This window comes from Bos indicus, chromosome 19, assembly GCF_029378745.1.
Source record: "Bos indicus isolate NIAB-ARS_2022 breed Sahiwal x Tharparkar chromosome 19, NIAB-ARS_B.indTharparkar_mat_pri_1.0, whole genome shotgun sequence".
In the NCBI taxonomy this organism is placed as follows: Eukaryota; Metazoa; Chordata; class Mammalia; order Artiodactyla; family Bovidae; genus Bos; species Bos indicus.
In genome coordinates, this window is record NC_091778.1 from 49517911 (window position 1) to 49543330 (window position 25420).

General features: G+C 48.6%; 2 protein-coding genes across 4 annotated transcripts; both read right to left on the minus strand.

The window, feature by feature from the left end:
- Positions 1-10: 10 nt before the first annotated feature.
- On the minus strand, positions 11-4067 carry LOC139177788 (intercellular adhesion molecule 2-like). Its single transcript, XM_070774455.1, has 3 exons — positions 3848-4067; positions 740-1060; positions 11-84 (listed from the first exon to the last, which is right to left on the minus strand). Exons 1-3 carry the CDS (start codon positions 4065-4067, stop codon positions 11-13), a joined length of 615 nt encoding a protein of 204 aa, XP_070630556.1.
- Positions 2743-25334, minus strand: LOC139177599 (intercellular adhesion molecule 2-like). 3 transcript variants are annotated; one of them, XM_070773770.1, is made up of 9 exons: positions 24814-25334; positions 24015-24072; positions 22686-22771; positions 15339-15443; positions 13627-13884; positions 11769-12089; positions 10996-11107; positions 5532-5636; positions 2743-4105 (listed from the first exon to the last, which is right to left on the minus strand). In XM_070773770.1, exons 1-9 carry the CDS (start codon positions 24854-24856, stop codon positions 4096-4098), a joined length of 1098 nt encoding a protein of 365 aa, XP_070629871.1. In that variant the 5' UTR covers positions 24857-25334; the 3' UTR covers positions 2743-4095. The 3 variants fall into 3 exon arrangements, with proteins under 3 accessions (XP_070629871.1, XP_070629872.1, XP_070629873.1); XM_070773771.1 differs by having other exon boundaries at positions 24571-25334; XM_070773772.1 differs by lacking the exon at positions 22686-22771 and having other exon boundaries at positions 24814-24829.
- Between the last annotated feature and the right edge of the window lie 86 nt (positions 25335-25420).

Consider the following 25420-nt stretch of genomic DNA (forward strand, 5'->3'; position numbering starts at 1 on the left):
TTCTCCGCCGTTATTTGAACCAGAACAAGAGCAGCAGCACTATCACGATCATGATGGTCACCATCTGGTTGTTGGGCTCGGGCTCTGGGGAGAGAAGGGGTAGAGGTCACAGATTCCTCCGGTCCCAGGTGCCAGGCTCCAGGGAGCAGCTGTCTACCCGTCACCCACCCACCCACCCCTGGGCAGCCTGCTGTCACTCTGCATTGCAGGATTGAGTGGCAAATGGTGTTATCACTGGAGGGAAGAGGGACGGGATCCGGGCCACCAGCCGGCCTCTGTGAGACCGTGAGGGCAGATGGACTCAGATGGTCCCCTGACATGCGTTGCCAGACCTCACGGTCTGCGCTGTGGTGTGGTCCAGGCCAAGCCCCTCCCTGGGCAGAGATGAGGGAGCTTTGGCCAAACTCTCTGAAGACAAAGAGGATCCTGGCCATCTAGGGTCATAGAAGCAGGCCTCTGAGGACCTTAGGGGTCAGTCAGGTCAAATTTATCATTGCAGAGAGGGGTCAAGGCTAGAGAGACGAGCTTGACTTGGTTAAGATCACCCAGCTCACTCAGACCAAGCAACTAGTCAGGATCCAAGCTAGGAACTTGCCAGGAGCTCCAGGGAAACCCAGGGATCAAATGCCGTTTCCCCGAGTGCTTCCCCTGACCTGGCAGAGAGTGGGGCGAAGGCGTTTTCTTCCCCTGAAGGGCTGAAAGCGAATGTCCCCGCTCCTGATCTGTGGGCTCCCCTCACCTTTGACTTCAAGCCTCTGGGGATCTGAGAATCTGTGGACAAGGCCACCGCCACGAGAGCGCAGGTCCATCCAGGCCTCGCACGAGAAGTTATGGAGGCCGTCTTCCCTGTGAGCTGTGGTGTGGTGGGTGACCACGGCATCTTGGGGGAAACGTGCTGTCCCCACAAAGGTCTGATTGTACAAGATCTCAGTACCACAGAGCAGGGTGACAGTGAGGCCTTCGAGGGGTGCCACGGCGGGGACCATGCACTCGATGGTGAACAGTGTCCCTACGGCCACTGAGGTGTGCGACAGCGTCAGCAGCACTTGCTTTGGAGGGTCTGCAGGAAAGCGGAAGGGAGGTCTGCTCAGGATGGGGGTGCAGCTCGGGCAGGCCCCACCCAGCCCAGATCATCCCCTGTGACCACGGTGTTCTCAGGAAGTGGGCTGGGGCTGGATGGAGGAAGCAGTTCAGGGTGAACGATGTCCTGGGTGGTAGTTTCAGGGACCTGATGACTTCTGCAACGGACAAGAAAGGAGGTGCCCTGGTGTCTCCAAAGAAAAGGTTCCGAATCAGTTCAGTCAACTAGAAAGATAAAAGTTTTGGCTGTGTCTCTTTCTTCTCCATAAATTCAATAGAAATTTCAAAAATGAAACAGTTGGATGGTTTTGTTGAGAGAGACTTAGAAGGGAGTACTCACTGGAATGGGGCCATGAATTGTGAGAGTCTTTAGGGGCGGGGGCAAGAGTCAGAGCTGCCTTGGTTTTCAGGATCAGGTTTAAAAATATCTCTATCCCTTAGCTATTAAACTCCATGGTTCCCTGAGTTTCCTTTAAAAAAAAGAAAAAAAAAGATTTCTTTCTTTTGTTGTTCCAGGTCTTAGGTGTGGTATATGGGATCTAGTTCCCTGCAGCTGCTGCTGCTGCTAAGTCAATTCAGCTGTGACTGACTCTGTGTGACTCCACAGACAGCAGCCCACCAGGCTCCGCCGTCCCTGGGATTCTCCAGGCAAGAATACTGGAGTGGGTTGCCATTTCCTTCTCCAATGCATGAAAGTGAAAACTGAAAGTGAAGTCGCCCGCCCGACTCTTAGTGACCCCATAGACTGGAGCCTACCAGCCTCCTCCATCCATGGGATTTTCCAGGCAAGAGTACTGGAGTGGAGTGCCATTGCCTTCTCCAACCAGGGATCAAAACCGGGTCCACTGAATTGGGAATGCATAGTCTTAGCCACTGGACCACCAGGACACCTCCCTGGGTTCATTTTTGAACTAGAATACCTAGCCTCCATTGCCCCAGGATAATGTGGTAGATTTAGGACATCTTTCTCCTCGTTTGTCCACTGATGACAGTTCTGAGCGATACCCTGGGTCCGAGCTTCCGGGAAAACCCTGGTCTCTCCATGGTCTCTGTGGCCGGTGGCCAGGTGTGTGTGTGTGATGGTCACACATTTGGAAAGAGCCCTCAGGGGAAGAATAGACCATGACCTTCTCTCCAGAAGGTGAATAGGTTACTGGAGAGTGTGCCAGCCCTCCTGATGGGGTCCCTGTTTCTTGTCATGGGATGTGGGGTACTCTGGTGATTGGGGGTGCTCCCTTACTGGGAGGAGACTCTGGAAATGGATTTTTAGATTTGTTTAAAACGGGCGCCACCTGCCGGGGTCCTGCCCCGGCTGATCCAGGGTATTCGAAGCGGGGACGGTGTCGGCGACCTATTTATTTAAATATTTTATCAAAGATATAAAGAGTAATAGGATGAGGATAGCTCAGTAGGAAAATTCAGTGGAGAAAAGAGGCTGAGTAGCTTGGTTTACACGGGAGACCAATAAAACTTCAAGACAAGAAGTTTGCACCACTTACGTAGGCCGCAGGCATCCTTCCGTTCTCCCGAAGGAGAGGAGACACTGAGGCCTCCCCGGTCGGATCTTAGAAGCCCAGGCATAATTAGTAAGCATGGTGGGTTCCGCGCTCCAGATGGAGACTCAACCAGAGTGAGAGAGAGAGCGACATGGGGAGACCAGTATTTCGAGAAACTGATCCCAATTCTTTATTTTCCATGGTCTACTTTTATACACTGAGATGTTATGCAAAAGTCACTCGGGGTCAGCAGTCCTGACTTTTATCAAAGTCAGGTGCTTCATACAAATGTATACAGAGGTCTTAGGGGTGTTACATCATCTTCTGGCCAGGGGGGCCTGCTGACAATTTACGACCCTCTCCTTGTGACAGCGGTCAGTCAATCAGGACACTTATTTCTCCAGGGCTGATTATTCTCAAAACAGAATAAAGTTACATTCCTACAGGGTGAGGGTGTAGTGGGTTTTAGTTAAGGAAAGAATTTACTTAGCCTAAGGTCTAACGTGATCAATATCAAAGGTTAATTCTACATATTCATTAATGTGTGTAAGGGCAGGGAATATGGAGACTTAGCAACAAACATTGGCTCAACAAATGAAAAACCCTTCATCAACACAATTTCTAATTAGCCCACTATACTTATAGTTTTCTAACTTCTCTAAAGAACCTGTTTTTAGAGGGTTTAAAGCATCTTGTGCCTCTCACGGTTGGGAGGCTGTGAGCAATCACATGTGGCCGGACAAGCCTGTCAGGCAGGCTAGAGAACCTTCAGAGGAGTTTGTAGGTTAAAACACTCTTATCACGCCCAGGAATTATTATTAACTGGAGCTCTAGGTTAACTCCTTCTCCAAAAGAGGTGGTGGGGGACAGCCCCCCGTAAAGTCAGAGATGTAGGTGAGCACAAAGTAGTAAAGTAGGCAGGCTCTGGTTATGGGGGTAGACGCTCGAGGATTTCCAGGGGGACTCCTGAGGCTCGATCCCGCCTTTGCGTATGTCGAGCCTCCTTCCTCATGACCTTTGCCATGGGCGGAGTACCTCACTCTGGCCCCCAACAGTTCACTTCTGAGCAAACTCAAAATCCTGATTGCTGGCAGGGATCTAGGAGGCCAGGGGAGGGTGTGAGCAGATTCTGAGCCTGTGGCCTGGACCCAGGAGCCCAGGGAGGTGCGGGCCATAGGAGAGTGCCCAGGAGCAGTGACAGAGCAGCTCGTTGTGGGTTTGCAGACACAGGCTCCGGCCTCGGGGAGCAGGGCCCCATGGGCGACACTCACAGAACACGGTGATGTTGAAAACTTTCGTCTCCTGCTTGCCGGCACAGATGAAACTGCACACGAGGTGCTCATCCTTGGAGATGTTGTAGACCTGGAACAGCTTCCACTGAGCCTGGCTCTCCAGGAGTGTCTTGTTTAGGTGTGTCTCTAGAACAAGGCTCTTGGGGTCCGTGCAACTGGCAGTGCAATTAATCACCTGAAACTCTCCAGACCCCACCATCAGGTGCTCTGGCCCCTCGAACGCCTTCTCACCAGACCCTGGAAGGACAGAAAACACTGCTCAGCGGACACCCCCGCTGCCCTGCCCGGTGGGGCTGCCCATGATTAGCAGTCTCATCAACGGGTCCCTTCTGCTCCTCCCTCTTGATCACACATTACTGCCTCTGGTCTAGGCCAACGGGGAGGTGCCCTAGCTGTCTCCCTGCCCCTGACTGCTCTTCCAGCTTGTCCCCTCCAGGTGAGTCTTCCTCATGCACATCTTCTATCCCCATGCAGAGTATATTCGAACTCGCCCCCCAGCCCAATTGACCCCTTTCTGCTAAAGCCTCCCTGAACTGGAGGTGGATCATGTCCTCTCAGGCCCCATGTCCATGAGTTCAGCTTCCGCCTCACTCCTTTCCTCTCTTCTGCAAATCCTTGTACAATACCAGCTGTGTGGCAGGCACCGTTCTAGGCTCTTCAAAGCTTGCCCTTGTGGAGCTCGCACTGCCGTGAAGGACACAGAGTAACCAACAAGCGAACTAGCCAGCCTGCCAGTTGGTGGGTAGCACCCAAGAGGGGAAATAGGGAGTGGGGTGGGGCTGCTACGTTAAATACTGTGCTCAGGACAGGTTTCATGGAAACAGATGTTTGAGGAAAGGAGGAAGGAAATGGGGGGAGCTTGGTTGCCAGTGTCTGCAGAGGGCAGAAAACTAGCAGCGCCAAGACCCTGGTGGAGAAGACACCAGGATGGCTGGAGCCCAGCGAGGAAGAAGGCCAAGAATCATAACTGATCTCGGCCAGCTGGGCCTGTGCTCTGTCCTGTGTTCCCGCCACACCCTCACGCCCCCACCTAGCCCTCAGCTGGGGAAAGAGAAAGGTTCTCTAGGGAGAGAGAGCTGCCTTTGAATCCCGAGTTTGCCAGCTCTGTGGCCTTGGGCAAAGTGCTTTCCTTTTCTGAGCCTCAGTTTCTCCATCTGTCAAATGGGCTAGTAATCCCTTTCCTGCATGGTCGTCATGAAGGCACCTGACAGGTTTTCCAAAACAGAGTGCTCACACCTGGAGGCATTCTCCTTCCCCGTCCCCTGGACCACCCAGAAGGGGCTTCGTTTGCACGTTGATGGTCAGCAGAAGACGATGCCCTCCACTGACCTCTGCTGTCCACTGGGCCACCTCTGAAGACCCGTTGGGACGTGCCCTCACTTTCCCTTGAGCCCCAGCCTCCTTGGTCTCCCATCAGTCTCCACGACCTGCCACATCCACACACCCTGAAGTTATGGAGCCTGTTCAGCCCCAGGTGTGAAGGCCAGGTCCCCCATCTGCTGCCTCGGGGTCATGGGGTCATGGGGAAACCAGGCTTGCATAGCATCCCACACCCGTGGTGGGCAGCCGCTGTGCTAAAGCCTCAGAGACTTCGGGACCAGGACCCCCTTCTCCACACCTAACCTCTGGCGGGAACACACCCAGTCTGGACCCCCAGGCTCACCTTGGCAGCAGAGCAGGGCCAGAAAGGCTGTGAGCGATCCCTGGCCACCAAAAGAGAACATCTCGGGTGGCCTCCGCAGGCTCACCGGGAACAGCTGAGGACTGCCTGCAGAGAGATGAAGGGCTCCGGTCAGGCAGGCAGCCGGGGAGGACTTACAGTTGCAGTCCTGAACCCCCAGCCTCTGTAAGCTGATGACCATATTTCCTCTCATTATCTGAGTGATCCTGGGGAGGCCACATGGAAGGCCATCTCCCAGGGCCACAAGTCTGCTAGAAGCTGGGCAGAGGAAGCCAGGAGTCAGCTGATACGCAGGACATTCCTAGTCCTCCTGGTACTCTGCCCTCAGGAGTGGGGCGGGCACCCGGGGCTCATGTGTGTGTGATGTGTGTGCACACGGGGCCCCAAATCTGGGGAGCCCCGAATCCCACAGGACACTTTTTTGGTGTCAAAAGGGACCGACGTTCCAAGTTCGAAAGAGGGTTTGGGAGGCCGTAGCTGGACATTCTCCCCTGTCCTCTGCCCCTCCCCTTTTACATTTCTGGTGATGCACACGGTCCCCAGGCACTTTCTTGTCTCTTTTCTTAGCTAAATGTGACTTCACGTTACCAATTCAAGGAGGAAGGAAAAGGAAACTAGCATTTAATTGATGCCTATTCTCTGTTAGGGACTAAGTTATGGTTTTATACATCGTCTCATTATCACACCAAATCTACCAATGTTGATTGTGCATTCGAGGAAGTTCAGGGCTCAGGTGAATTAATAACTTGCCTAAATCAAACAATATTAGGTGATGGAACGGCAGTGAGAATTTAGGAATGAGGAGTGGTTGGTTGGAGAATTGGTGGTTGCCAGGAATTAAAGGGAGGGAGACATGGACTGAAAGAGCAGAGAGGACTTTAGGACGGAGTAGCCGCTCTGTTTGCTACTACAATGGTGCATATGTGTCAGCACACACTTGCCCAAACCCACAGAATGTACACACCAAGACTGAACCGTAATGTCAACTATGATCTTTGGGTGATAATGACGTGTCAATGCAGGCTCATCAGTCATGAGAAATGGACCACTCTGGTGGGGGATGTTGGTAACAGGAGAGGCTGTGCATGTGTGGGGACAAGAGGTATGTGGCAAGTCTCTATTTCCCCTAAGTTTTGCTCTAAGCCTAAAACTGCTCTTCTAAAAAGAAGTCTACTAAAAAAAAAAATGGAGAGAGTGGAGGACAGAGGAGCTGGTGTGCTACAGTCCATGGGGTTGCAAGAGTCGACATGACTTAGAGACGGAACAACGACAGAAAAATAGCTCAAACACACTGCCTTGGAGGGCAGCCTTCTGGGTCAGGATGCTTGTCAGCCATGGATGGTTGTTGCAAATGCAGGCCTTTATGACTTCCCTGGTGGTCCAGTTGTTAAGACTCTGCTTCCAAGTGTTTGATCCCTGGTCTGGGGAACTAACAGTCCATATGGGCATTACATATGCAGGTGGCATAGGCAAAAATAAAGAACCTGCAGGTTTTTAAACTCAGTTTTTAGCAGCTTTAGAGGAAGTCATGGTCTCAGTGCTTTCTAAATTCTCATGTCAGATTACATTTTAAAAATATACATGTATTTACTTGGCTGCACCAAGTCTTAGTTCTGGCATGCGGGATCCAGTTCCCTGACCAGCGATGGAACCCAGGCCCCATGCACTGGAGCTGGAAGTCTTAGCCACTGGACCACCAGGGATGTTCCTCGGATTACCCTTTAGGAATATTTAAACACAAAACCCAGCTCTACATTGTTTATGAGACACATCTAATGAGTAAGAGTGTCGAATGGTTGACAGTCAAAGAATGAAAAAAGATATACCAGGCAAAAGCTAACCAAAAGAAAAGCCGGGAAAGGTCTATTCATATCAAAGAAGAAGGAATTTTAAGACAAAAAATATTTATCAGGGATACAATGAGTACCTAGATTAAACGGTCAATTCATACAGAAATTATAACTGTTGCAAACTTGTAAGCACTTAGCTTGAAGGAACAACAAAGAGATAAAACCATCATCATAGCAAGAAATTTTATTTATTTATTTTTTTTTTATATCTTTTATTCCTCTGTAAAATGAGGCCAAAAGTGGTTAGAAGTTATGGTCAGTAATGAATGAGGATTTTGTCTTATTTCATAATGATCTAGACATGCAATGAATATCTATCATTTAACCTATCTCACCCCACTCCAGTACTCTTGCCTGGAAAATCCTATGGACGGAGGAGCCAGGTAGGCTGCAGTCCATGGGGTCGCTAAGAGTCGGACACGACTGAGCGAATTCACTTTCACTTTTCACTTTCATGCATTGGAGAAGGAAATGGCAACCCACTCCATTGTTCTTGCCTGGAGAATCCCAGGGACGGGGGAGCCCGGTGGGCTGCAGTCTATGGGGTCGCACAGAGTCGGACACGACTGAAGTGACTTAGCAGTAGTACCAGCAGCAACCTATCTCAATGTAACTGAAGCTGAGTTCCTCTGCCAAGTTTATGATTAACCTCTTTATCAAAAATGTTACTGTATTCCTTTTCTTGTCTAATACTTGTTCCCTTCAAGATTGAGAAAAAGCAAAGAAAAGAGGGAACTGAAACCAAGTTGTGGTGCCGAGCCAAACTATGGTGCTGTGTCTGCTAGCCCATGCAGTAAAGCCAGTCTACTAACACCAGGTTATGGTGGAGGAAAGTACAGTGTTTATTGTATGGTGCCAGACACTGATTCCTGGTAGGTTAGGGCTCAAAAAGCCCCAGACTCGCAAGAAATTTTAATACATCTCTCTATTATGAATAATGAAGCGAATGTGAAAAGATGCTCAGCATCATTCATCAGGAGGGAAAGGCACATCAAAGCCACAATGAGACATCACCCCACCACTGTCAGAATGGTTATCATCAAAGACAACAAATAAAAACATTGGCAAGGGTGTGCAGAAAGGGAGCCCTCGTGTCCTCCTGGTGGGATTGTAAATTGGTGCGAATGCTGTGGAGAAACGTGTAGGGGTGCCTCAAAAATTAAAAACAGAACTGCCGTATGATCCAGCAATTTCACTTCTGGGTATCCTCCTGAAGAAAACAAAAGCACTAATTCGAGGACATACATGTGCACCACTGTCCACTGTGGCATCATTTCCAGTAGCCAACGTGTGAAAGCCTCCTGAATGTTCATCCATAGATGCATGAGTAAAGATGGGTTTGGTATAATACACAACGGAATATTATTCAGCCATAAAGACTGAAATCTTGCCATTTTCGACAACACGGACAGACGTAGAGGGTATTATGCCAAGTGCAATGACTCAGACAGAGAAAGACAAATACCATGTGATTTCACACATATGCAGAATCTGAAAAACAAAACAAACAAAACCAAAGCCAGGCTCCTACATATAGAGAACAAATGGGTGGTTGCTGGAGGCGAAGGGGCCGAGCAGGGTCCAAAATAGATGAATGGGACTAAGAGGGGCAAAGCACCAATTACAGAGGAAGCCACAGGGATGTAACACAGCATGAGGAATATGGTCAGTAACACCGGAATAACTTTGTATGGAAGCAGGTGGACACTAGACTTACTGTGGTGATAACTGCATAATGTAGGCAAATACCAAAGCCCTGTGTAGAACACCTGAAGGTTACATAATACTGTATATTATAAGCCAGTCTAAAAATATGAAGAAATGTATCTTGCAATCACAAAAGAAGAAGACTATAGATTCATAGAAACAGAAAGCAGAACAGTGGTTGCCAGGGCCTGGGGGCAGGGGGAAATGGTGAGTTGTTTGTTTAATGGTATAGACTTTCAGTTTTGTGAGATAAAAAAGTTTTGAGGGCTAGTGCACTGGGACGACCCAGAGGGATGGTATGGGGAGGGAGGAGGCAGGAGGGTTCAGGATGGTGAACACATGTATACCTGTGGCGGATTCATTTTGATATTTGCAAAACTAATACAATTATGTAAAGTTTAAAAATAAAATAAAATTTAAAAAAATAATAATAAAATAAAAAAATACTAAAAAAAAAAAGTTTTGAGATCCATCGTGAAACAATGTGAATGTAACCCAACCAAATGTACATTTAAAAACAGTTAAGTGGTGCATTTTGTGTTGGGTGTATTTTACCACAATTGAAAATTAATTTACACAACATTGCAAATCTGGGGCGGGGGAGCCTGGTCGGCTGCCCTCTGTGGGGTCGCACAGAGTCAGACACTACTAAAGCGACTTAGCAGCAGCAGCAGCAGCAGCAGTAAATCTTCAATAAACTTAAAAATTTAAAACGTACAAAAATTAAAAACTTATAAATCACTTATGCCAAGAAATATGAAACCACGTAGACCAAGTCTAGGAAAAAGTCAGTTCAGTTGAGTTGCTCGGTCGTGTCCAACTCTTTGTGGACACCCAAAAAGTACCTAACTTGATTGAAGAAGAAATAAAAAGCCTGAACAGTTGTCCAACTATTATAGAAATTACGTCCATAATTTGAAATCTCCCCACAAATAAAATATCAAGTCTAGATAGCATTACAGAAGTTCAAGTAGGAATAATTCTAATCTTACAAAAACTCTTTCTGAGAATGAAAATAGCAGGAACACGCTCTAAGAGGCCAGTGGAACCTTAATAGCAAAATGAGACAAGAATAGGATGAAATAGAAAAATTAGAAGCTAGTGTCACTCATGATTACAAATGCAAAATAAGAAAAATACAAACAGACCAAATCTAGCCATGTGTTAAATATTAGACTTCATATCCACGTTAGGCTTAGCTACGAAAAGTTGGTTGCAGGATAGAAGAGAAAGCTGCAATGTCATTTATTATTGTTGGGAATAATAAACTTTGGTGCTTTATGTCACAATACTTCTGCCCTGCTCTGAAATCATCTGTAGAGTGGTGGGGGTGGCCTGGCGGGAGGATCCCGGAGCCAAGCCACTGGGGCCCCCACACTCACCCCTGGATGCTGGCTCTGTTGGCAGAAGAGAGAAGTCAGAGCCGTGTCCTGGAGGGCCACGTAGGAACGGAGTGTCTCTCTGCCCCTCTGTGCCAGGGAGGGTCTCCCCACCCTCCCTTAGGAGGAAGTCACTCAGGGTCCCATGAGGCTGGGTGCCTAGTGCTCAGGCGGGCCGGCCTGGGGGCACACCAGGGCCTGGGTTTGCTGGGGCTCAGGAAGACCTCTGAAGGAGAGGGCGGAGGGAGGCTGAGGAGACATTTGGAGACAGAAGTTCAGCCAGGCCTGGTGGCTCCCCTTCCTGGCCAATCCCAGGGGGAGACACGAAGGCATGGGGTTAAGTCCAAGTGTTTGTATTCAGGCTGCTTCACATGGTCCCTCAGCCAGGCCTGGACCGCACCCTAAGGAGACACACTGAGTTCCAGTGGCCGCCATGAAAGTGGCCATGCTGCTCACATAGGCTGTGCCTGGTGGCTCCGTCTCAGCCTCTTCTAAGTGGCTTGCACTCACGTGTTAGTTCTCTGCCATTGTTTGTACAAGCACAGGGGGACGAGTGTCACAAACAAGAGCAGCAGCACTATCACGGTCACCATGATCACCATCTGGTTGCTGGGCTCGGGCTCTGGGGAGAGAAGGGGTAGAGGTCACAGAAGTCCTCCGGTCCCAGGTGCCAGGCTCCAGAGGGGCAGCTGTCTACCCGTCACCCACCCACCCACCACTGGGCAGCCTGCTGTCACTCTGCATTGCAGGGATGAGTGGCAAATGGTGTTATCACTGGAGGGAAGGAGGACAGGGTCTGGGCCACCAGCCGGCCTCTGTGAGACCCTGAGGGCAGATGGACTCAGATGGTCCCCTTGCCATGCACTGCCAGACCTCATTGTCTGCGCTGTGGCGTGGTCCATGCCAAGCCCCGCCCTGGGCAGAGATGAGGGAGCTTTGGCCAAACTCTCGGAAGACAAAGAGGATCCTGGCCATCTAGGGTCACAGAAGTGGGACTCCAGGGGACCTTAGGGGTCAGACAGGTCAAATTTATCATTGCAGGGAGGGGTCAAGGCCAGAGAGACGAGCTTCACTTGGTTAAGGTCACCCAACTCACTCATGACCAAGCAACTAGTCAGGGTCCAAGCTAGGAACTCGCCAGGAGCTCCAGGTAACCCCAGGGATCAAGTGCCGTTTCCCCGAGTGCCTCCCCTGAGCTGGCAGAGAGTGGGGCGAAGGCGTTTTCTTCCCCTGAAGGGCTGAAAGCAAATGTCCCCCCTCCTGATCTGTGGGCTCCCCCTCACCTTTGACTTCAAGCCTCTGGGGATCTGAGACTCTGTGGACAAGGCCACCGCCACGAGAGCGCAGGTCCATCTGGGCCTCGCACCAGAAGTTATGGAGGCCGTCTTCCCTGTGAGCTGTCGTGTGGTGGGTGACCACGGCATCTTGGGGGAAACGTGCTGTCCCCACAAAGGTCTGATTGTACAAGATCTCAGTACCACGGAGCAGGGTGACAGTGAGGCCTTCGAGGGGTGCCACGGCGGGGACCCTGCACTCGATGGTGAACAGTGTCCCTACAGCCACTGAGGTGTGCGACAGCGTCAGCAGCACTTGCTTTGGAGGGTCTGCAGGAAAGTGGAAGGGAGGTCTGCTCAGGATGGGGGTGCAGCTCGGGCAGGCCCCACCCAGCCCAGACCATCCCCTGTGACCACGGTGTTCTCAGGAAGTGGGCTGGGGCTGGACGGAGGAAGCAGTTCAGGGTGAACGATGTCCTGGGTGGTAGTTTCAGGGACCTGATGACTTCTGCAACGGACAAGAAAGGAGGTACCCTGGTGTCTCCAAAGAAAAGGTTCCGAATCAGTTCAGTCAACTAGAAAGATAAAAGTTTTGGCTGTGTCTCTTTCTTCTCCATAAATTCAATAGAAATTTCAAAAATGAAACAGTTGGATGGTTTTGTTGAGAGAGACTTAGAAGGGAGTACTCACTGGAATGGGGCCATGAATTGTGAGAGTCTTTAGGGGCGGGGGCAAGAGTCAGAGCTGCCTTGGTTTTCAGGATCAGGTTTAAAAATATCTCTATCCCTTAGCTATTAAACTCCATGGTTCCCTGAGTTTCCTTTAAAAAAAAGAAAAAAAAAAAAAAAGATTTCTTTCTTTTGTTGTTCCAGGTCTTAGGTGTGGTATATGGGATCTAGTTCCCTGCAGCTGCTGCTGCTGCTAAGTCAATTCAGCTGTGACTGACTCTGTGTGACTCCACAGACAGCAGCCCACCAGGCTCCGCCGTCCCTGGGATTCTCCAGGCAAGAATACTGGAGTGGGTTGCCATTTCCTTCTCCAATGCATGAAAGTGAAAACTGAAAGTGAAGTCGCCCGCCCGACTCTTAGTGACCCCATAGACTGGAGCCTACCAGCCTCCTCCATCCATGGGATTTTCCAGGCAAGAGTACTGGAGTGGAGTGCCATTGCCTTCTCCAACCAGGGATCAAAACCGGGTCCACTGAATTGGGAATGCATAGTCTTAGCCACTGGACCACCAGGACACCTCCCTGGGTTCATTTTTGAACTAGAATACCTAGCCTCCATTGCCCCAGGATAATGTGGTAGATTTAGGACATCTTTATACTCATTTGTCCACTGATGACAGTTCTGAGTGATACCCTGGGTCCGAGCTTCCGGGAAAACCCTGGTCTCTCCATGGTCTCTGTGGCCGGTGGCCAGGTGTGTGTGTGTGATGGTCACACATTTGGAAAGAGCCCTCAGGGGAAGAATAGACCATGACCTTCTCTCCAGAAGGTGAATAGGTTACTGGAGAGTGTGCCAGCCCTCCTGATGGGGTCCCTGTTTCTTGTCATGGGATGTGGGGTACTCTGGTGATTGGGGGTGCTCCCCTACTGGGAGGAGACTCTGGAAATGGATTTTTAGATTTGTTTAAAACTTACTTGGATTGTTCACTCCTGAGCAAACTCAAAATCCTGATTGCTGGCAGGGATCTAGGAGGCCAGGGGAGGGTGTGAGCAGATTCTGAGCCTGTGGCCTGGACCCAGGAGCCCAGGGAGGTGCGGGCCATAGGAGAGTGCCCAGGAGCAGTGACAGAGCAACTCGTTGTGGGTTTGCAGACACAGGCTCCGGCCTCGGGGAGCAGGGCCCCGTGGGCGACACTCACAGAACACGGTGATGTTGAAAACTTTCGTCTCCTGCTTGCCGGCACAGATGAAACTGCACACGAGGTGCTCATCCTTGGAGATGTTGTAGACCTGGAACAGCTTCCACTGAGCCTGGCTCTCCAGGAGTGTCTTGTTTAGGTGTGTCTCTAGAACAAGGCTCTTGGGGTCCGTGCAACTGGCAGTGCAATTAATCACCTGAAACTCTCCAGACCCCACCATCAGGTGCTCTGGCCCCTCGAACGCCTTCTCACCAGACCCTGGAAGGACAGAAAACACTGCTCAGCGGACACCCCCGCTGCCCTGCCCGGTGGGGCTGCCCATGATTAGCAGTCTCATCAACGGGTCCCTTCTGCTCCTCCCTCTTGATCACACATTACTGCCTCTGGTCTAGGCCAACGGGGAGGTGCCCTAGCTGTCTCCCTGCCCCTGACTGCTCTTCCAGCTTGTCCCCTCCAGGTGAGTCTTCCTCATGCACATCTTCTATCCCCATGCAGAGTATATTCGAACTCGCCCCCCAGCCCAATTGACCCCTTTCTGCTAAAGCCTCCCTGAACTGGAGGTGGATCATGTCCTCTCAGGCCCCATGTCCATGAGTTCAGCTTCCGCCTCACTCCTTTCCTCTCTTCTGCAAATCCTTGTACAATACCAGCTGTGTGGCAGGCACCGTTCTAGGCTCTAGGGAGCCATCAGAGACCGAAGAAATTCAAAGCTTGCCCTTGTGGAGCTCGCACTGCCGTGAAGGACACAGAGTAACCAACAAGCGAACTAGCCAGCCTGTCAATTGGTGGGTAGCACCCAAGAGGGGAAATAGGGAGTGGGGTGGGGCTGCTACGTTAAATACTGTGCTCAGGACAGGTTTCATGGAAACAGAGACGTTTGAGGAAAGGAGGAAGGAAATGGGGGGAGTTTGGTTGCCAGTGTCTGCAGAGGGCAGAAAACCAGCAGAGCCAAGACCCTGGTGGAGAAGACACCAGGATGGCTGGAGCCCAGTGAGGAAGAAGGCCAAGAATCATAACTGATCTCGGCCAGCTGGGCCTGTGCTCTGTCCTGTGTTCCCGCCACACCCTCACGCCCCCACCTAGCCCTCAGCTGGGGAAAGAGAAAGGTTCTCTAGGGAGAGAGAGCTGCCTTTGAATCCCGAGTTTGCCAGCTCTGTGGCCTTGGGCAAAGTGCTTTCCTTTTCTGAGCCTCAGTTTCTCTATCTGTCAAATGGGCTAGTAATCCCTTTCCTGCATGGTCGTCATGAAGGCACCTGACAGGTTTTCCAAAACAGAGTGCTCACACCTGGAGGCATTCTCCTTCCCCGTCCCCTGGACCACCCAGAAGGGGCTTCGTTTGCACGTTGATGGTCAGCAGAAGACGATGCCCTCCACTGACCTCTGCTGTCCACTGGGCCACCTCTGAAGACCCGCTGGGACGTGCCCTCACTTTCCCTTGAGCCCCAGCCTCCTTGGTCTCCCATCAGTCTCCACGACCTGCCACATCCACACACCCTGAAGTTATGGAGCCTGTTCAGCCCGAAGTGTGAAGGCCAAGTCCCCCATCTGCTGCCTCGGGGTCATGGGGTCATGGGGAAACCAGGCTTGCATAGCATCCCACACCCATGGTGGGCAGCCGCTGTGCTAAAGCCTCAAAGACTTCGGGACCAGGACCCCCTTCTCCACACCTAACCTCTGGTGGGAACACACCCAGTCTGGACCCCCAGGCTCACCTTGGCAGCAGAGCAGGGCCAGAAAGGCTGTGAGCGTTCCCCAGCCACCAAAAGGGGACATCTCGGGTGGCCTCTGCAGGCTCACAGGGAACAGCTGAGGACTGCCTGCAGAGAGATGAAGGGCTCCGGTCAGGCAGGCGGCTGGGGAGGACTTACAGCTGCAGTCCTGAACCCCCAGCCTCTGTAAGCTGATGACCATATTTCCTCTCATTATCTGTGATCTTGGGGAGGCCACATGGAAGGCCATCTCCCAGGGCTACAAGTCTGCAAGAAGCTGGGCAGAGGAAGCCAGGAGTCAGCTGATAAGCAGGACATTCCTAGTCCTCCTGGCACTCTGCCCTCAGGATTGGGGCGGGCACCCGGGGCTCATGTGTGTGTGATGTGTGTGCACACGGGGCCCCAAATCTGGGGAGCCCTGAATCCCACAGGACACTTTTTTGGTGTCAACAAGGGACCGACGTTCCACGTTCGAAAGAGGGTTTGGGAGGCCGTAGCTGGACATTCTCCCCTGTCCTCTGCCCGTCCCCTTTTACATTTCTGGTGATGCACACAGTCCCCAGGCACTTTCTTGTCTCTTTTCTTAGCTAAATGTGACTTCACGTTACCAATTCAAGGAGGAAGGAAAAGGAAACTAGCATTTAACTGATGCCTATTCTCTGTTAGGGACTAAGTTATGGTTTTATACATCGTCTCATTATCACACCAAATCTACCAATGTTGATTGTGCATTCGAGGAAGTTCAGGGCTCAGGTGAATTAATAACTTGCCTAAATCAATCAATATTAGGTGATGGAACGGCAGTGAGAATTTAGGAATGAGGAGTGGTTGGTTGGAGAATTGGTGGGTGCCAGGAATTAAAGGGAGGGAGACATGGACTGAAAGAGCAGAGAGGACTTTAGGACGGAAAAGCTGCTCTGTTTGCTACTACAATGGTGCCTATGAGTCAGCACACACTTGCCCAAACCCACAGAATGTACACACCAAGACTGAACCGTAATGTCAACTATGATCTTTGGGTGATAATGACGTGTCAATGCAGGCTCATCAGTCATGAGAAATGGACCACTCTGGTGGGGGATGTTGGTAACAGGAGAGGCTGTGCATGTGTGGGGACAAGAGGTATGTGGCAAGTGTCTATTTCCCCTAAGTTTTGCTCTAAGCCTAAAACTGCTCTTCTAAAAAGAAGTCTACTAAAAAAAAAAATGGAGAGAGTGGAGGACAGAGGAGCTGGTGGGCTACAGTCCATGGGGTTGAAAGAGTCGACATGACTTAGAGACGGAACAACGACAGAAAAATAGCTCAAACACACTGCCTTGGAAGGCAGCCTTCTGGGTCAGGATGCTTGTCAGCCATGGATGGTTGTTGCAAATGCAGGCCTTTATGACTTCCCTGGTGGTCCAGTTGTTAAGACTCTGCTTCCAAGTGTTTGATCCCTGGTCTGGGGAACTAACAGTCCATATGGGCATTACATATGCAGGTGGCATAGGCAAAACTAAAGAAACTGCAGGTTTTTAAACTCAGTTTTTAGCAGCTTTAGAGGAAGTCATGGTCTCAGTGCTTTCTAAATTCTCATGTCAGATTACATTTTAAAAATATACATGTATTTACTTGGCTGCAGCAAGTCTTAGTTCTGGCATGCGGGATCCAGTTCCCTGACCAGCGATGGAACCCAGGCCCCATGTGTTGGAGCTGGAAGTCTGAGCCACTGGACCACCAGGGACGTTCCTCGGATTACCCTTTAGGAATATTTAAACACAAAACCCAGTTCTACATTGTTTATGAGACACATCTAATGAGTAAGAGTGTCGAATGGTTGACAGTCGAAGAATGAAAAAAGATATACCAGGCAAAAGCTAACCAAAAGAAAAGCCGGGAAAGGTCTATTCATATCAAAGAAGAAGGAATTTTAAGACAAAAAATATTTATCAGGGATACAATGAGTACCTAGATTAAACGGTCAATTCATACAGAAATTATAATTGTTGTAAAGTTGTAAGCACTTAGCTTGAAGGAACAACAAAGAGATAAAACCATCATCATAGCAAGAAATTTTAATACATCTCTCTATTATGAATAATAAGCAAACATGAAAAGATGCTCAGCATCATTCATCAGGAGGGAAAGGCACATCAAAGCCACAATGAGACATCACCCACCACTGTCAGAATGGTTATCATCAAAGACAACAAATAAAAACATTGGCAAGGGTGTGGAGAAAGGGGAGCCCTCGTGTCCTCCTGGTGGGATTGTAAATTGGTGTGAATGCTGTGGAGAAATGTGTAGAGGTGCCTCAAAAATTAGAAATAGAACTGCCGTATGATCCAGCCATTTCACTTCTGGGTATCCTCCTGAAGAAAACAAAAGCACTAATTCGACAACATACATGTGCACCACTGTCCACTGTGGCATCATTTCCAGTAGCAACATGTGAAAGCCTCCTGCATGTTCATCCATAGATGCATGAGTAAAGATGGGTTTGGTATAATACACAACGGAATATTATTCAGCCATAAAGACTGAAATCTTGCCATTTTCGACAACACGGACAGACGTAGAGGGTGTTATGCCAAGTGCAATGACTCAGACAGAGAAAGACAAACACCATGTGATCTCACACATATGCAGAATCTGAAAAACAAAACAGACAAAACCAAAGCCAGGCTCCTACATGTAGAGGATAAAGGAGTGGTTGCTGGAGGCGAAGGGGCCGAGCAGGGTCCAAAACAGATGAATGGGCTTAAGAGGGGCAAAGCACCAATTACAGAGGAAGCCACAGGGATGTAACACAGCATGAGGAATATGGTCAGTAACACCGGAATAACTTTGTATGGAAGCAGGTGGACACTAGACTTATTGTGATAACTGCATAAAGTATGCAAATACCAAACCACTGTGTAGAACACCTGAAGGTTACATAATACTGTATATTACAAGCCAGTCTAAAAATTTACAGTAATGTATCTTGCAATTCACAAAAGAAGAAGACTATAGATTCATAGAAACAGAAAGCAGAACAGTGGTTGCCAGGGCCTGGGGGCAGGGGGAAATGGTGAGTTGTTTGTTTAATGGGTATAGACTTTCAGTTTTGTGAGATAAAAAAGTTTTGAGATCCATCGTGAAACATTGTGAATGTAACCCAACCAAATGAACATTTAAAAACAGTTAAGTGGTGCATTTTGTGTTGGGTGTATTTTACCATAATTGAAAATTAATTTACACAACATTGTAAATCTGGGACGGGGGAGCCTGGTGGGCTGCCCTCTTTGGGGTCCCACAGAGTCAGACACTACTGAAGCGACTTAGCATCAGCAACAGCAGCAGCAGTAAATCTTCAATAAGCTTAAAAATTAAAAACTTAAAAAAATTAAAAACTTATAAATCATTTATGCCAAGAAATATGAAACCAAGTAGACCAAGTCTTAGAAAAAGTCAGTTCAGTTCAGTCGTGTCCAATCTTTGCGGACACACAAAAAGTACCTAACTTGATTGAAGAAGAAATAAAAAGTTTAAATAGTTCTACAACTATTATAGAAATTACATCCGTAATTTGAAATCTTCCCACAAAGAAAATATCAAGTCTAGATAGCATTACAGAAGTTTAAGTAGGGATAATTCTAATCTTACAAAAACTATCTCTGAGAATGAAAATAGCAGGAACACACTCTTTCTAAGAGGCCAGAAGAACCTTAATACCAAAATGAGACAAGAATAGGATGAAATAGAAAAATTAGAAGCCAGTGTCACTCATGAATACAAATGCAAAATAAAAACACAAACAAACCAAATCTAGCCATGTGTTACAAATATTAGACATCATATCCAAGTTAGGCTTAGCTATGAAAAGCTGGTCGCACAATAGAAGAGAAAGCTGCAAATGTCATTTATTATTGTCGGGAATAGTAAACTTTGGTGCTTTATGTCACGATACTTCTGCCCTGCTCTGAAATCCTCTGTATTTACAGCAGAAAATTTCCTGCAACCTGAGACTCACTTTATGTTCCATGACCCCACCTCAAGTTTATACCATGTTTCCTTTTTGCTTTTTTGCCTCAGGGTCTTCTTCAATGCTTTAGAAGTCACTTAGATACCTATTAATGTTTCTTAGAAGCCTAGGAGTGTCAGATTCCCTAACATGAAACCCTCAACCAAGGAGAGGCCAAGAGCTAGGAGAAACATGGTCCAGCCTCTTTCTTTTGGGGAGGCAGTTCTAGCCAGCATCCTGTAGACCTATCAGAGATTCTGAAAGGCTTGAACTCCCTTTGCTTACACCTACAACATCAGTTATGCATCTTCTATTGGCTTTCTCTCCCCTGGTTCAGTCTTACTCCTTCACTCCCTACTTCCTGGCCTCAATAATTCAGTAATCTACCTGAACTGAAGTCCTTGTTGCAGGCTCTACTCTGAAGGAGTCCAAACTAAAATCTTATGTTACAGATTTAAGAAGAAAAAAATATGATCATCTTAACAGATCTAGAAAAAAAAATGATGACATTCAATATTCTTTCATGATAAAACCTCTTAGCAGACTAGAAGGAAATATCCTTAACATGATAAAGGAAACTCAGAAAAAGTTTGCATGTGTACTATTATTTTTTTAACATCTGTATTATCTTTTTCATGAGTACATCTTCAGAGTAATTCGTTTAAAATCTGGACCCAAACAAGGATGCCCACTATCTTTGCTTCTATGTTAACATTTTACCAGACGTCCTTGACAATATAGTAAGACAAGAAAAAGAAATTAAAGGCTTAGGGATGGGAAAAGAGCAAAATCATCAGTGTGTTCATATGATATGGATGCCTAGATAGAACATTCAAATGAATGATCAGACAAATGATTCAAAATAATCAGAGATTTTAGCAAGACAGCTAGCTGTAAGATCAATATCCAAAAAGAAATTGTTTTTGTATAGAACAGGAACATACAAAAATGTAATTTAGGACTTCCCTGGTGGTCCAGTGGTTAAGACTCTGCACTTATTCTGCAGGGGCCACAGGTTTGATCTGCATGCTGCATGGAGTATCCAGGAAAAAAAAGTAGTTTAAAAAGCACACTATGTATAGTAGCAAAAAGATAGAAGTAATACATATACAGAAAAAAAAGATGGCAGAATATAAGACTTAAAGTCAGAAAGTTATAAAACACAATTGAAAGACATTGAACACAATTTAAATAGATGTAGAACCCACCCATGTTCGTGACTAAGGGATTCAATATTATAATGAGGACAATTTTCTTCCTACAGATTTAATGCAATTTCAATGGATCCAAATAAGGGATTTCATGGAAAACAAAAGATGATTCTAAACCTTATTATGGAAAGAACAAAAGGACCAAGACACCCCTAAAGAAGAATAAAATGAGGGGATTTGCTCTACTAAATATTAAGACTTACTGTAACATATAATTTTAGTGTAGATGAAGGCAAATTAACCAGTGGAACAGTAAAGTGCCCAGAAATAGTCTTGCATGAAACTCACACACCTGACAAAAATGGCCCTGGAGATCACCGGGTGGAGAAGGAGATAAAAATGAATGATGCTTGATCAACTGGTCAACTATATGGAGAAAAAGGATGGGAAACGTATCCCTACATTGATCCCTTCATTGGGAGGGATGTATCCCTTCATTCCTCACCTGGAATGGAGAAATCAATTCTATCTAACTTAAAGAGAACACTTTAAAAACTTTTATAAGAAAATATATACTTAGTCACTCAGTCGTGTCCAACTCTGTGACCCAGGGAACTGTAGACTGCCAGGCTCCACTGTCCATGGGATCTCCCAGGCAAGAATACTGGAGTGGGTTGCCATTTCCTACTTCAGGAGATCTTCCTGACCCAGGCCTCCCCTCCTGCAGTGGCTCCTGGCTTGCAGGCAGATTCTTTACCGCTGAGCCACCAGGGAAATCCATAAGAAAATACAGGAGAGTACGTTTACGTCCTTGGGGCAAGGAAGGATTTCCTAAACGAGACCTCAAGATCACTACTGCTAGAATCAACAACTGAGAATTTTGAGTATATTAAAGACATGATGAACATTTCAAAGAAAACAAAATGTCTCAACTAATGGTGCTTTTACTCAGTAAGAGCAAGGGAAATTAAAACCACAATGAGGAACCACTTTATATCTACTAGATTGGCAGAAGTTAAGAAAGTCAAGACTAATTGTTGAAGAGGCTGTGGGTCAATAGGAACTCATATATTGCTGGTGAGAGTGTATTTTGGTTCTCTGAGAAATAATCAGGCATTATCTTCTAATGCTGAATAGTGCCATTCCCTATAACCCACAATTCCACCCTTAGATATATGCCCTAGAGAAACTCTTGCACTAAGACCCAGAAGACCTGTCCCCTTCTTACTATCTGTATGACCCCGAGCATGTCGCTTTAATCTCTGTGTGCCTCAGTTTTCTCTTCTGTAAAATGGGATTAACCATAGCACATTCCTTATGGGCATGGTGTATAGATTAAACTAATTAAATGACAATATTGACAAGTATTCAAAACAGTAGCTGGCACACAGTATATGTTATAGAACTATTACATCAAATGAAAATAAATGCATATGTGATAAAGCACTAAACTGCATATGTGATAAAGCACTAAATTAAAGAAAGAATCAAGAGAACAATAAAAACAGACTTTGGGAGGCTGGTTATTTATGTCTGGGTGGGAGGTGAGTAGCACAGTAGGTAGATGGACAGTTTAGTGGTGGTTCGTCCTTGGGTTGAGTGTTGGGTTCAGGGCTGATCATTACATTATCTTACTGTGCAATGCACATGCATGTTACATAGATGTGTTCATTATGTGTCACATAGTAAATTTCACAAAAGAATACAAAGGGAAAAGAGAAATTCCCACATATCTAGAAAGAAGAGGCTCCTTGAGACTATGAGCCACAGGATAGAAAGTCCCTTCTAACCAGGTAGGACTTCATTGAATGGGATTCATCAGGAACCTTGGGTGTGACCCCAAGAGGCTGGGGACTATACTTGTCCCCTAAACATCAGCTGTGACCTCAGTCCAGATGACCTGGACCCACGTGGGCCATGGCGGGAAGGCAGCCCCAGGCTTCTAAGAGGGTTGTGTGGTTGACAGAGCAGGAGAGGAAGAGAAAGGACTAAAAGAGAAAATAACCACAAAGCAATAGGCTGTTGGACTCAGAGAGATGGCTGGCTGAGCTCCTCATGCAATGACCAACCAGCTGGAGGAAATTTTGTAGCAATTACAGCCTCTGGGCTTATGGGGAGACAGGGAGAGAAAGAACAAGAACTCAAGTGTTGATTGACAATCTATCCCAAGCCCTTTCCACTCTGCCAAGGGAGAAGCAGGGAGCATCACCTTACCTGTATCAGCAAACAGGTGATGCCATGATGGGTAAATAGGGTGGCTGAGGTCCAGCTTCCAGCAGCCGTTGTTTCCTGGGCTGCTCCTGGTTCAACAAGTGTTGCCTGGTTTTTGACTGATTTTCCCTTTCAGAAGTCACTTGCTTCCTGTCCCAGCTCGGACCTCACACTAACATCACTTTCTTTTTATTACCTTTTGTTTTAAATCCCGGTAAATATATACCGGGGCTTCCCTGGTGGCTCATTGTTTAAGGATCTGCCTGCCAATGTGGGAGCCGATTCCTGAGTCAGGAAGATCCCCTGGAGAATGAAATGACACCCCACTCCAGTGTTCTTGCCTGGGAAATCCCAAGGACAGAGGAGTCTGGCAGGGTATAGTGCATGGGGTCCCAAATAGTCAGACGTGACTGCGCATGCACGCATGCATTCAAGGGACCGAGACCGTTGAGGCCACACAAGCTGAAGACTCCCTGGTGGGGATCTTAGTTCCTCAACCAGGAATTAAGCTCGGGTCACAGCAGTGAAACTGCTACTCATCACTGGACCAGCAGGAAATTCCCTCTGCACTCTTTTTTTCCAATGTGTGGTTTCTGTGCTCCTGGGAGCCTTGGATGAATGAGACAGATCCAGGATGAGCCGCCCACTGAACCCCTGCAGGAGGCTTGTCAACATCAGGGAGCAGGTCTTCCCTGTATATGACATGCCCAACCACCAAACACTTCTACTTACAACTAAGAACGATTGTGTTCTGAGATCTTTTCACATCTGCCACTTCACCTAACAATTAAGAAAACCCTCCCCTGGCAGAGTAGCTTTGTACCAAGAGGCAGAGTTTCAGAGCTGGTGCTAGGCAGCCAGCTGGGCTCACCCACAAGCAGAGGTTTTGCTCTCACAGGCCTGCCCCTCAGCGCCTGCCACTGAAAGTCCTGGCTTAGGAAAGACACAAATGAGTATGCGTCTGGGACCAAGACAGGGCTTTCCCGGTGGCCGAGTGGTAGAGTCCACCTGCCAATGCAGGAGATGCAGGAGGCTGTGGTTGGATCACTGGTAGGAATAGCCCCCAGAGGAGGGAATGGCAACCCATTCCAGTATTCTTGCCTGGGGAATCCCATGGACAGATAAGCCTGGCGGGCCACAGTTCACGGGGTTGCAAAGAGTCAGACAAGACTGAAGCGACTGAGCACAGCCCTGGAGCCCCTGTGTCCCTCTCGTGCCTGCCAACCCCTTTCTACACCTGGCAACCCTTCTTACCTCCTCCCCATCCACAACCAGGCCCTCTCCCCGGGGTGAATGAGTCCTGTCTCCACCACATGGAGACCTTGAACCAACCTGATCTCTGATCCAGGTTTGAGCCCCTTATAGCCCGGTCTGAAGGAGTCTTTTGGGCCTAGAAAAGAAAACAGCAGTTTCAAAGGCCCTTGCTGAATCATCTAACTTTGGAGAAAACAAAACAGAACTTTAGGTCCCACCCTGATGCTCCAGGCCAGTTGCATCTTTCTGGGACTTATCACCCCTTGTCCAGAAACCTTCCACCCCCTACTCCTGCCCAGAAGACTTAATCACCCCTTGTCCAGAAACCTTTCACCCCCTACATCTGCCCGGAAGACTTATCACCCCCTGCCCAAACACAAATGCCAGCTCAAATAAAAAATAACCAAAACATCCTGCCTGAGTAACCTTTCCCTTATCGCTACCACAAGCCTCCCTACAAATATGGAGACTCCCTGATCCCTCTCCGGATCAGCCTGGTTGTTAGGCCGGCTGTCACCCCTCCTTGCCTGAATAAAGGTAACCTATTTCTGTTGAGATTGTCGTTCCTCTTTCTGCCTTGGCCCAAACTATACCTTACACCGTCCAGACCCCAAAAGCCACATAAAAGGCCAACCCTGTCCCATTGATCGCTGCCCCAGCTGGCAGAGGCCTGGGAGACGGAGCCCTCCGTCGACCTCCTCCCCTTCCCCTCTCTCTGGATGACCAGGGCTGCGGGGTCTCCATTTGGCTCAATAAGAGAACTGGAGGTAAGAGGTGAGGACGGCTTTCGTTTCCATGGCTCTCAGAAGGCCCAGAGTGGCGGGGGAGGCCTGGCGGGAGGTTCCCGGAGCCAAGCCACTGGGGCCCCCACACGCACCCCTGGATGCTGGCTCTGTTGGCAGGAGAGAAGTCAGAGCCATGTCCTGGAGGGCCACGTGGGAACAGAGTGTCTCTCTGTCCCCCTGGGCCAGGGCGGGTCTCCCCACCCTCCCTCAGGAGGAAGAACTCAATCAGGGTCCCATGAGGCTGGGTGCCTGGTGGCCGGGCGGATCGGCCTGGGGGCACACCAGGGCCTGGGTTTGCTGGGGCTCAGGAAGGCCTCTGAAAGAGAGGGTGGAGGGAGGCTGAGGAGACTTTTAGAGACAGTTCAGCCAGGCCTTGTGGCTCCCCCTCCTGGCCATTCCCAGGAGGCGACACGAAGGCATGGGCTTAAGTCCAGGTGTTTGTATTCAGGCTGCTTCACATGGTCCCTCAGCCAGGCCTGGACACAGCCTAAGGAGCCACACTGAGTTCCAGTGGCCGCCATGACAGTGGCCACGCAGCTCACAGGGGCTGTGCCCAGTGGCTCCGTCTCAGCCTCGTCTAAGCGGCTTGCACTCAGGTGTTATTTCTCCGCCGTTATTTGAACCAGAACAAGAGCAGCAGCACTATCACGTTCGCCATGATCACCATCTGGTTGCTGGGCACGGGCTCTGGGGACAGAA